At 40.7% G+C, this 12,993-nt stretch overlaps 1 protein-coding gene across 9 annotated transcripts in view; it reads right to left on the bottom strand.

Annotated features, from left to right (window-relative positions):
• TRPM1 (transient receptor potential cation channel subfamily M member 1) overlaps positions 1-12,993 on the bottom strand; it is a 119,385-nt gene that overhangs the window by 19,946 nt on the left and 86,446 nt on the right. For 5 of the 9 annotated variants that reach the window (XM_049813308.1, XM_049813300.1, XM_049813302.1 and 2 more), the window contains 7 exons: positions 12,136-12,171; positions 11,316-11,456; positions 7,028-7,057; positions 3,693-3,982; positions 2,916-3,144; positions 1,279-1,401; positions 813-944 (listed from right to left, as the gene is read on the bottom strand). In XM_049813308.1, coding sequence (XP_049669265.1) covers positions 813-944; positions 1,279-1,401; positions 2,916-3,144; positions 3,693-3,982; positions 7,028-7,057; positions 11,316-11,456; positions 12,136-12,171 — 981 coding nt within the window. The remainder of the gene's footprint in view (positions 1-812; positions 945-1,278; positions 1,402-2,915; positions 3,145-3,692; positions 3,983-7,027; positions 7,058-11,315; positions 11,457-12,135; positions 12,172-12,993) is intronic. The other 4 variants (XM_049813303.1, XM_049813307.1, XM_049813306.1 and 1 more) reach the window with 1 other exon arrangement.

Genomic DNA, 12,993 nt, shown 5'->3' with positions numbered 1-12,993 from the left:
AATTAAATAGGAATTTTGCTTTTCAATTATTAATACAGGCAGCAGAAAGGGATCAGTAGTGTTTTGTGATTAACGATGTGCTAAAACTAAAACCCTAGATAATATTACAACATACTAGGCATCGGAAGTCTTAACTTTGAATAAAAAAGAAACCAGTATGCTTTTTACAGGGCGCACACAAAATTTATGAGCAGTAGCATGAATACTTTTTCTGTTTTATTAAAACAGAGTTTAGCGCCGGATAATTCTTGATGCACTAAAGAGAAAATCAGATGCTTGTCAAAAGTAAATAGTTTAGTTTAGATTGGTTTCAATTATTTAAATGAGAGAAAAGTACCTATTAAGTCTTAGCAGACTGGGATCTGTGCTTCCATCTGAGTTGCACTTATCTGAGCTTAACTGTCAACAGAGTAAATGGCAAGCACTGATACTATGGCATTACTTGTTGGGTCCTAGAGTATATTTCAACACAGAACAGAAGCCAGAGCCTTTAGAAAGCAAGAGGATCCAGCCTAGTTTGGATTGAGTGACTGGATTGTGGAGCTTGCACCAAGTTTGGCATATGGTTAGCAAGACAGGGCCTCCTTCAAAGTGTGTAGGAGCTTTAGAGGCCCACAGCATAAGCTTCAGTTATTCACTCTGTTTCATTGTCTATGCATTTTTCTCTGAATAAAGGGAGCACTTTATTCATCAGATGCCATTAAAGTCAGTACTATTTACTTATTACTTGGCTATTATTTTTACATTGGAATCCTTTCAGTTTCACAGGTGTGGGAAAAATGATCACTATCAGTTTAATCATCATGACTTACTGTGTAGAACCAAAATTTGACAATAGGTGCATTATAGAATTCATAGATCTTTGTTCCAATTGGAAGGCTCTTTTGTTTTTTATTTCCATTCTCTTCATCTCCTTTTCGGGAGCCTGTATCCACATTTGCATCCTAGAAGACCAAAGTTGTCAGTTTTCATCAATATACAATAGTAAAAATAGTAGCTTTCCCTCAGCTACAGCCCCACCCAACTGTTAACCACATGATGCTTCCTCTGAGCAACAGACCTCTTTTTAAAAATACAAATTCCGTAAAACTGTGCAACTACACAGATAATTTACACACCCTGAGAATCTGGCCTATACACTCCCAAAACTCTTCATTGATTTTTATCCCACAGAGGCAGTTGAGATTTTAACCTGAGTGACCTATAGCATAATCAGAGAAATTAGAAAACTGAGCACTTTTGAGATATTAGAATTTCCTAATAATCTCCATTACTGACCACATTTTCCTCCTCCTTTTCTCTGCCTTCCTCGTTTTCTCTTGATGTCTGGTAAGAATAATCATCGTAACTCCGAAACTCTAGGAAAAGGATGGTGGGAGGGAAGAGAATCCCCATTATAACCTGTACAATAAGAAAAAACTCAACTCAGATGGCAATATTTGTTTACATTAATAGATTTCATAACAAGGCAACTCCCAGAAACAATATTTTCTTTTGCATAGTATTCAAGAAACTCTGCTATCCTCAAACCTACACAAATGAATAAGTAGCACTTATGAAACATTGGCAATAAGGTCTTGTATGGCAAGATGGCATCCTGGTAAGCTTCCCATCTCCATGAATACACTGCAATTAAGATATTGTGCTCCAGAATTAGACTTGTGCAGAGAAATTCCATGGAATGGACACAGTGGCGGTTGGAAGAGGGCTTCAGGTTTGTTACTGGAGTTTATAGTTACTTTAGTCACCTACTAAAATTAGTTTTAATAGTTAAAAAACTTGTAAAAGAAGCTTTGCAGATAACACCTGGAGAGTTCTTTTACTATATGAGATTGCTGAGATACAGAAACACAAGCATGAGTTGCCGAAGTACAGAAAAGGAGCAAAGAAAAGAATGGTGGTAATGAAACTAGAGTATTAGCAGGTTGATTAATCCTTTGGAGAAAAGAAAGGAAATAAATAAACAGATTTAGAAAGCACCATGATGCAATCTGAAAGGCAGGACACTTGCTTGAAGATTTTCAACAGGTTTAAGAGGGAGACATGGGAAACTAGAAATAAATTGAGAATGACAGTGAGAGTGCAATGTGTATGTCAGCAAGCTTGGGAGTATGACCTGGGAAGACAGACATGGCACTTTGTCAGTAATGGGGGATTTAAGAAAATAAGGAGGTGAGACTGAAGGTGGCACCATCACGATGAGCTGCCACACGGGTGACAGCAACTGCATAATATAACAAAGAAAGAGGATTGTATTCACATGAAAACATATACGAGCAAACACTACTCTCCTTCCTTAACATTGGCTCACTCATGTTTCTCTTTTGTGCCAGCCTCCTCACATTACTGGTTTTTTTGTAAATCCAACAATTGGGAAATATAAAAATCAGTAAGAGAGACCATATCATCAAATCACAGAAGAGGGAAATAAAAATCACATAGTTTCACACAATGCAATTGCACAGATTTCACTCTTTCCAACACTGAGTCTCAACTCTGTGTCTCCTGGTACAATATTAAGCAATGTAAGAAGCATGGGTCCACATCTGGTTCATTTTCTTTCTACTCCCTTTGCATGGACACCTAATGGAGATCTTTTTGGTTGTGTCCAACTAATTTTTAATCAAAGGTGTATGTTTTCAATGAACAGCTCTCATCATTCATTGAAAGCCACAACTTCACTCTCAGATTTCAATCATGCTAAGCCTTTTATAGATTTATATTTTCTTTTGTCATGGGGTAATGTTCCTTAGATACCCTGAATTTAAAAACCAAAAAAATTAGCTTTAAAACAGGTGTGTTCCTAAAACATCTGTAATTAGTAGGCCAATTTGTTCTAATATATACACTATGTATAATGTAGTATAACATGCAACAAATTTCATCTTTGAAAACAACATGCTGAACAGAAATACCTTAAGGCCTGGGTTTTTCCGCATGCGTAGTCGCCCCATCCACATATCTGTTAAGAGCATCTGGCTGCATGTGTGAGCAATGAAGTCCCTGTGTTTAGCTGCCACAGCCAATTTCAGGCAGGTAGAATTACTCCAGTTTTTCAGTTCATAGGTCAGTAGTTTCATGGCAATCTGCTCATCATGTTTATAGGACTGATCCAAGAGTTCAACAGCCAGCTGGCCAAAATCTCTGGAAAATGCAAAATAAGTCCAGTGAAGTTTGATTTAGAAATCAGTGTTTGCTTGCATTTGGGGTTTTAATTCCATTCACAGGGCGTCATGTTTTTCCACACATATGTACAATGACAAGAACAACTGAGCCTCTCACTTGATTTGGACAGTCTATGTAGGTTGCAAACAAATTTTTAGTGACCAGAGAATTAGCTTAGACCAGTAACATCCTAAGGCCAGTTCAGATATATTATCAGATACCTCTTAATTTATGTGAGTAAATCCTGAAAATAACTTTGTGAAATAAAACTAGCTAGTTTTACAGACAGAGAAGCTGAAGAAAGAATGTGTTCTGTCAGAAAAAAATGCAAGTCTTCTCCTTGCTAGTATTGCCTTCAGATTCTGAGACCACATTTTGGCTTGTTTACTGTTGATAAATTGGCTCCAAATGGCATTCTGTGAACCTATATTCTAGAAATCAAATTTTTACTTTACTATAAGTAAAGCTTCTCAGCAGGTCAGACTCCTATATCAAGGAGACATAAAGTCTGCTCTGCATCTACTAACTTTGAGTTGTTGTCCAGATCCTGAGAGATGTCGTCCACCAGCTCACTCTCAGAAGACTCATGGGCCATAGACTTGTACAGTTTACAGGCCACAAGTGCCTTGGCCATGGTTTCCTCCCCTCGCTGCCAAAGGAAGAGTGCCATCTTTTGCCGTTTCATCAGCACGGCCCATACCATCAGTTCATGAAAGGGATACTGAAAGCGGCTGACTGCTGGGTCATCCACATCAATATCGATCTCTTCCTCCTTTTTCTTCTTCTTCTTCTTCCCTTTGGTGGGAGGCTCATCATCCTGGGAAGAAAAGAAGAAAAAAATGTTCCCATCTGTTTTTAACAGCTTACCTGACAATGGCACCATGCACAGAACACGTATTGAAAGGACATGTTAACAAAGTTCTATTTGGTTTTGATGTTTGCTACAATGAATGCCAATAGGGATAAAACTATGAACAACAGGTAACAGAGCATGCACTGGGCTAGCACACACAGCTTAATACTTTATTCAGAGAACCGTTGCTTGCATTCTTAATTACAAGTCACCCATCTTGGATAAGTACAGTTAGACCCCTATGGTACTGAATGCATCACTTTATACTGCACTGTAAGTAGATCTCTATGGCATGTGTAATTGCACAAGTTGATTTGCAATGAATTAATATTTAATGAATTCCTCTGCAGTGTCAATGGAGCTTTAACAAACCTGAATTCACTATGAATAGGTTCCAATGTAATTTCTGATTTGATATGTCTGCATTTATTCCTGAAGAACAGTGCTGCATATCTTACAGGTATCAAAGCAGTTTTCAGACTGACATGCAGGTGGAGAGAGAGGTAACATGCAAACGGAAAAGACAGGCAGATAGCATCTGTAAGAACAGGGAGATACTAAAGGGAGTTTTCACCTTTGAATAAGCAATCTCCTCCTATGTATGCAGTGCAAACGGAAGGTGTAAGTATCCCGTTTCTTAAAGGGATAGGGAGGATAGGCCATTACTACAGGAACCAGCATGGAAGTAACTGAAGGGAAGTACTGACAATGAAGCAGGACCCTGAAGGGAAAAAAGCCATGATTGGGAAAATTAGGGTTTAAGTAATGTGGGAAGAACATTGCATATATAGGTGTAGACAGAGCTCATCATCATTGTAGACCTTGATGCCAATCTCAGAAGTGGATTGCAAGTAAAAGCAATTACCATTCTACAAAACTAGTTCCTGTTAAAGCAAGCTCAGCATAATGCACTATTTTTTGACAAAATACAAACTTAAACCCAAATTCAGGGTTCAGCCTCAAACACCAGGTTTTCAAAGACAACCCTTCAGCTAACAATTAAGTATGCATTTCTCTTCAAGCAGTTTTAAGAACTGCAAGTGCTGACCTCTGTCTCTTATGGAAAATTCAGGGGTCATTAATTGCATGCACATGAAGAAAGTATTGAGTACCTCTGAAGCACAGGACATAAAATCTCAGATAGAGGACCAAAAATTAGGTCCTCGCCACACTAGGAAAATCAAATCAAAACAGAAGCCTGGGTAAGAAAGACAAAGTGCAAAGGAGTCTAAACTTCTTGTTTTAGAGCTGCTAACACTGGAAATGAAAAAAACCCAAACACTTGGAGTCACATCAATTTACTGACCACTTCAGCAAAAGAAATATTAATTCTTCTTTTCACCTTTTCTTTCTCTTGAAAGAAGGGAGTGGGCTACACCCACTGTCAAGTGGAGAGAACACTTCAGTTTGTGTCACATAAAACATTTCTCACTGAAAGAAATAGGAAAATCAAAATGTGCTTTTGGAGAAGCACTAAGCAACCTACGTGTGATCCATGCTGATTAAAAAGGGTCGCACGTCTGAGGGTCTGAGCTTTTGGCCTTGAGCCATTAGAAAATAGGAAGCTGGTCAGAGAGATTAAACATAACCTGGACTTTCTCTGTAGAGAAGAAAGCTGCTTATCTGCTTTAGGAAACAGAGGCTTTTGTGTGGGGGCATAGTTCATATCAAATGTAACACAAGCAACATGTACATATACTGTGTTCAAATACTATCACAGCATTAATAAAAGCATACTTCATAGAGAAATGTACCTAGCCTCTTTGAGTAAATGCTTTCCTGGTCTATAATAATACTTCTTTCAGAAACAAAAGCAACTACCTCCAAAACAGAATGAGTTTTTAGGCATCATCCCAGACTTGATTCTGATCAATTCAAAATTTCTGCAGGCACACAAGTAATTGAGGCAAGGGTTGGACCCAAAATTCTGGACCAGCTTCATCATTTACAAAGCATGGTGCCATCACAGTAGCAAGGATATTTCATAGTGGAGGACAGCACCTAACACGTCAGACCACCTTGTTTTTTCACTCCAGTTATGCTGGTTTCAGCTGGGATAGAGTTAATCGTCTTCCTAGTAGCTGGTACAGTGCTATGTTTTGAGTTCAGTATGTGAAGAATGTTGATAATGCTGATGTTTTCAGCTGTTGCTAAGTAGTGTTTAGTCTAAAGTCAAGGATTTCTCCAGCGAGAAAGCTGGAGGGGCACAAGAAGTTGGCACAGGACAGAGCCAGGGCAGCTGACCCTAACCGGCCAACGGGGTATTCCATACCATGTGACACCACATCTAGTGTATAAACTGGGGAGAGTGGGGGTGGGAGGGATCGCCTGTGAGGGACTAACTGGGTGTTGATTGGCAGGTGGTGAGCAATTGCCCTGTGCATCATTTGTACATTCCAATCCTTTTATTATTACTGCTATCACTTTATTAGTGTTATCATTATCATTATTAGTTTCTTCTTTTCTGTTCTATTAAACCATTCTTATCTCAACCCATGAGTTTTACTTCTTTTACCAATTTTCTCCCCCATCCCATGGGGGGGTGAGGGGGGAGGGAGTGAGCGGCTGCGTGGTGCTTAGTTGCTGGCTGGGCTTAAACCACAACACCAGTTAAATGTTTTCTTTATGATAAAAACCTCATTTGTGCATAAATTGTTACTTCCTGGTTAAAGGGGATTTGACTGTAAGTAGCACTGCTGGATCACATTCTCTTTCAGGATCATCGATGTTCACATCTGAATGATCAAATCTACAATATGTTCCAACATGGAATATGTAATAGTGCTAAAAGTGCCTGAAGACTGTTGAGCAAAGCTTTAAGCAGCTCTCAAGACCCTACCCATAAAAATAAGTCAGAAGTATTTCATAGGCTGTTTGCAAAAATGGAAGATCCTGTCTAGTTGAAATTTACTTTAAACTACAGTTATAGTGAAAAAGCTAAGAGCTAGAGCAGAACTGTACCAAGAAATGCTCCAATAAAAACAGTAATTTACAATAAATCCAACTTACCTCCATCCCAAGTAGTTTAAGAGCTTTTGGCTGAATATTAAAAATAGAAAAGAAAATCAGTTAGATGGGAGGGAAAATGCAAAGACCAAACAATACCAAGGAAAAACACATTTTCATTTACAAACATACAGTATTTATTATTAAACTTACTATTCTAAATAATTGTACCAATAATGGTACAATTAATTAATCTTCCTCCTAATTGTATTTGCAGGAAGGCAATGGGTTAGAAAATATTTTCCATCCTGCATTCAAGTGAAATATTTTGATTCGGATGGAAAAGTTAAATTAATCATTCAATAATATACTGCTTTGAGAAATAAAATCACCACATGGTCACAAAAGCTCAAAAAAAATCATGCTTATAAGGACACACAGGGTAGAGATACCCATAGGAAATAGTAAAAAATATAACAGATCTTCAAATCTCTCACAATTTCGCATTAAAAAAAATCCTCTGTTGTATTGTGAAATCTCTGGTTTACATTTTATGTAAAAGGTTTATTTGTTTGTTCTGTCAAATAGTACTACACTATATATGTACTATATATCAGCTACAGAATACTTGGGCTTTGAGTGGCCTTCTGACCATCTGCGGGGCTAATTTCCTAGTGTGTTTCCTAGTGTGGGGCTTTCTGTAATTAGGCTAGGAAGCTTCACTTGACCTTCAAAGCTGAACCAACCAAATAAATGAGCTAGTGAAGAAAATTATTCTATTTGCTTAGAACAGACTTTTTAACAAAGCAAGGGCCATGCTTGGTATTCTCAGGGTTGGTGCATGACTATTGTAGAATCATAGAATGGTTTGGGTTGGAAGGGACCTTAAAGATCATCTAGTTCAAACCCCCCTGCCATGGGCAGGGACACCTTCCACTAGACCAAGTTGCTCAAAGCCCCATCCAACCTGGCCTTGAACACTTCCAGGGATGGGGCATCCACAACCTCTCTGGGCAACCTGTTCCAGCGCCCCACCACCCTCACAGTGAAGAATTTCTTCCTCTTATCTAATCTAAAACTACCCTCCTTCAGTTTAAAGCCATTACCCTTGTCCTATCACTACATGCCCTTGTAAAAAGTCCCTCTCCAGCTTTCTTGTAGGCCCCCTTTAGGCACTGGAAGGCTGCTATAAGGCCTTCTCTTCTCCAGGCTGAACAACCCCAGCTCCCTCAGCTTGTCTTCATAGGAGAGGTGCTCCAGCCCTCTGATCATCTTTGTGGCCCTCCTCTGGACTCATTCCAACAGGTCCATGTCCTTCTTATGTTGAGGGCCCCAGAGCTGAACACAAGACTCCGGGTGGGGTCTCAGGAGAGTAGAGCAGAGGGGGAGAATCATCTCCCTCGACCTGCTGATCATGCTTCTTTTGAGGCAGCCCAGGATAGGGTTGGCTTTCTGGGCTGCAAACACACATTGCTGAGTCATGTTGAGCTTATCATCAACCAACACCCCCAAGTCCTTCTCCTCTGCGCTGCTCTCAATCCACTCATCACCCAGCCTGTGTTTGTGCTTGGGGTTGCCCCACCCCATGTGCAGGCCCTTGCACTTGGCCTTGCTGAACTTCATAAGGTTTGCAAGGGCCCACCTCTCAAGCCTGTCAAGGTCCCTCTGGTGGCATCGCTTCCCTCCCTCGTGTTGACCACACCATATAGCTTGTCGTCATCAGCAAACTTACTGAGGGTGCACTTAATCCCACTGTCCATGTCACCGACAAAGACATTAAACTGTGCCAGTCCCAATACTGACCCCTGAGGAATGCCACTCGTCACTGGTCTCCACTTGGACATCCAGCCATTGAATGCAACTCTTTGAGTGTGACCACCCAACCAATTCCTTATGCACCGAGTGGTCCATCCATCAAATCCATGTCTCTCCAAGTTAAAGTACATTGTGCAGGAGACTGCCAAATGCTTTGCACAAGCCCAGGTAGATGATGTCTGTTGCTCCTCCCTTATCCACCATCACTGTAACCCTGTCGTAGAAGGCCACCAAATTTGTCAGGTGTGATTTGCCCTTAGTGAAGCCATGTTGGTTGTCACCAATCACCTCCTTATTTTCCATGTGCCTCAGTATAGCTTCCACAAGGATCTATCTGTTCCATGATCTTGTCAGGCACAGAGGTGAGACTGACTGGCCTGTAGTTCCCTAGGTCTTCGGGTTTTCCCTTTTTAAAAATGGGGGTTATGTTTCCCCTTTTCCAGTCAGTGGGAACTTCACCAGACTGCTGTGACTTCTTAAATATGATGGATAGTGGCTTAGCCACTTCATCTGCCACTTCCCTCAGGACTCGCGGATGCATCTCATCAGGTCCCATGGGCATGTGCACCTTCAGGTTCCTTAGATGGTCTTGAACCTGATCTTCTCCTTCCGTGGGTGGTTTTTTGTTCTCCCAATCCCTGCCTTTGCTTTCTGCGACTTGGGCAGTGTGGCTGGAGCATTTGCTGGTGAAGACCGAGGCAAAAAAAAGTCAATGAGTACCTCAGCCTTCTCCATGTCCCGGGTAACCAGGTCTCCTGTTTCCTTCCAGAGAGGACCCACATTTTCCCTAGTCTTCCTTCTATCACTGATGTACCTATAGAAGCTTTTCTTGTTGCCCTTGATGTCCCTGGCCAGATTAAATTCTATCGAGGCTTTAGCTTTCCTAACCTGATCCCTGGCGGCTCAGACAATTTCTCTGTATTCTTCCCAGGCTACTTGTCCTTGCTTCCATTCTCTGTAGGCTTCCTTTTTGTGTTTGAATTTTTCCAGGAGCTCCTTGTTCATCCATGCAGGCCTCCTGGCATTTTTGCCTGACTTCCTCTTTGTTGGGATGCATCGCTCCAGAGCTTGGAGGAGGTGATCCTTGCATATTAACCAGCTTTCTTGGGCCCCTCTTCCCTCCAGGGCTTTATCCCATGGTACTCTACCAAGCAGATCCCTGAAGAGGCCAAAGTCTGCTCTCCTGAAGTCCAGGGTAGCAAGCTTGCTGAGCATCCTTCTCACTGCCCTAAGGATCTTGAACTCCACCATTTCATGGTCACTGCAGCCAAGGCTGCCCTTGAGCTTCATATTCCCTCTCAGCTCCTCCTTGTTGGTGAGAACAAGGTCCAGCATAGCACCTGTCCTCATGGGGTCCTCTGTCACTTGGAGAAGGAATTTGTAATCAACGCACTCCAGGAACCTCCTGGATTGCTTATGCCCTGCTGTGTTGTCCCTCCAACAGATATTGGGGTGGCTGAAGTCCCCCATGAGGACCAGGGCTTGTGAACATGAGGCTGCTCCTCTCTGTCTATAGAGGGCCTCATCTGCTCCGCCTTCCTGGTCAGGTAGTTGTAGCAGACCCCCACTATAATGTCACCTGTCTCTGCCCTCCATTTAACCCTGACCCATAAGCTCTCAGTCAGCTCCTCATCAGGCAGACCGTGAACTCCAGCTGGTCATAGAGGGTGACACCCCCTCCTTGTCTCCCCTGCCTGTCCTTCTGAAAGAGCCTGTATCCTTCCATTCCAACACTCCAGTCACAGGAGCCATCCCACCACGTCTCAGTGATGCCAATAAGATCGTAGCCCTGCAGGCATGCGCACGTCTCTAACTCGTCTTGTTTACTCCCCATGCTACCTGCATTTGCATAGAGGCATTTAAGTTGGGCCCCTGATGAAGCTGACTTACTGGCTGGAGTGGCTGGAATTCCTTTGTGCTGCTCTTCAGGTGTTCTCCTGCTGACCTGTGATCCCTCTTCAATCTCTGGGCATCTGTTGCTGGCACTGGCATCAAACTGGTAGGAGTGGGATGGATTGACTATGAAATGCTTTACTGAGATTGCAGTGGCTTCCATAGGATATGATTTATGCTCACAGTGAGTCCTGTAAAGAACTGCTCTAACAGGTTCATAGCTCTTCTGTATTCAGACTAAACTTTCTGCTTTACCCAAGTTAAGGCTACTGTTGGTTGTAATTACTTGATAAGTAGGCCTGGCTTGGCCAATACAGTTTACCATTATAAGAGATCTACAGCTTCAAGTAAGAATAAGTAAATATACAAACATCACAGTTAGAAATGCTTGGATTGTAAGCTACTGAAACAGGAGGAAATTCACCTCCAGATCAATGTATTTACCACCTTTTGGGTCCTCCCATCCTTTAACACAGATTTTTTACAGGTTCCATACATAACTTTACTACCAGAGTTTCAACTTCGGCCTTGCAGCATTTCCTTAGAATTTAACATGTAGTGTTTCACAAAGACAAAAAAACAGAGTCTTACTTATTTTTTACCATCAGCACAATGGCCACATCCAGAATGAACTCATTCTTACCCTCTTTGGTCCAAATAAATTATTATAAAGAGTCCGAAAACTTTTTCGAGTATAGTTGCAGCGATAAGCTCCACCCATGAGATATTCAAGTACAAGACCAATATCTATTAGGCTGATATGATAATCTGGTGGAAGATTTCCCTACCAAAAAATAAAAAAAACACAAACAACAAAATAAGGACTTAGGATAAGAAAACATAACATACATTTAATTGCCTGGCTAGACATATGTCATGTTTAAACTGGTACATGGGTATTATTCACAGCCACTGGTTTCAGTCTCTGCATATTTGTATGAAATTAATGGTAACTGATTCACATAATGAAAATTTTTGGGGCCAGATTTTTTTGTTTTGTGGTTGGCAGTATTTATACTTGAGGACAAATTTTCATTTGATTTACTTGTACAATATGTCAGTGTCCATACAAGCCTGAGTTGTTTGCAAGTGTTATATTGATGAAATTAAATAACTTTGTACTGATTATCATTAATCCAGTATAAAAGCGTGACTTAATGGTGAATATGAGGCATACTTTAGATTTTATGGAACTTGTATTTCATCATAATATTATCTACAGAGTTAATAGTACAATGCAGAACATGATTTAGATTAATGTGCAGCCCAGAATCAAAGAAAAAGGCAGACTATAATTTCCACTGTTACACTTAAAAACCGGATAGAGGTATTGACTCTACTAGAACCATGAACTGAAAACTGTGCTTCATTGTTCAAGCTACATCCTACAACAATAACTGATTCTACAGCACCACTGAGAAGTTGCTATGATGAAACAACTATATCCTAAGCAAACACATCACCTCCATGTTAACCCAACCGAATCCCCGAGACTGCCGCTGAATGAGTGAGCCATGAAAATGCAATGAAAAGGAGAAGAGACAGACAGAAAGCAGAACACAGAAAAGCATTAATAACACTCAAAATGACAAACACTGAATGAGAAAAGTGTTAAACTATGAAGCAGATCAATATGAACTATAAATTAACCCAGTACTGTGTAATTCCCACATCTAAACCTCCCGGGAATAAATGGGAGTTTTCTTTGCAAAAAGGAATACAGGCTATTTCACGTAGTCACATTTTACTGAAGAAAAACTCCAAAACCTCAAAGAGAGCAAATACGACAACAAATCTTACAATGACCCTGTTCAGATATAATAAACAAATTTACATGTAATGGAAACAAATGAAGAACAAATTTAGGACTTGTAGCACTGAGAAACAGAATGGATTTTCTCCCAGGTAAAAGTAGGACTCATGGGAGAAAAGCAACTCAAAAACACACAAGGAAACAAACAAAAGGGAACAAATTCTGTGCTCGTGAGTGGGGCTTCCAGTTAATTTAGCAGGCCTTTCCTTCCACTCCTCCTTTGTAACACTGCATTGGAAGCTGCTTGTAAAGAAGAAACAGTTATCAACCTAAATCTCAAATGATATATTACACTACTAGGAGCTTAATTTTCCTCTCCTTAGTTTTTAAATTACTAGCAGTGCAGCATAGCCTTACCCGATTCAGACTGACATCACTGTTTGTCACAAGGAGTAGTTTAACTTTCCTTTTCTTAAAAGCTACCATCTGATTTCAAATGTCTGCTTTCCCCCATGCTATGCTTGCTTTTACTGTTGACTCACATAATGCAAATGTAATGCTGCTGTTA

The sequence above is a fragment of the Accipiter gentilis genome, chromosome 10 (assembly GCF_929443795.1).
Source record: "Accipiter gentilis chromosome 10, bAccGen1.1, whole genome shotgun sequence".
Classification (NCBI taxonomy): domain Eukaryota; kingdom Metazoa; phylum Chordata; class Aves; order Accipitriformes; family Accipitridae; genus Astur; species Astur gentilis.
The sequence above is the reverse complement of the archived record's forward strand: the minus strand, read 5'-3'. Positions and strand labels throughout refer to the sequence as shown.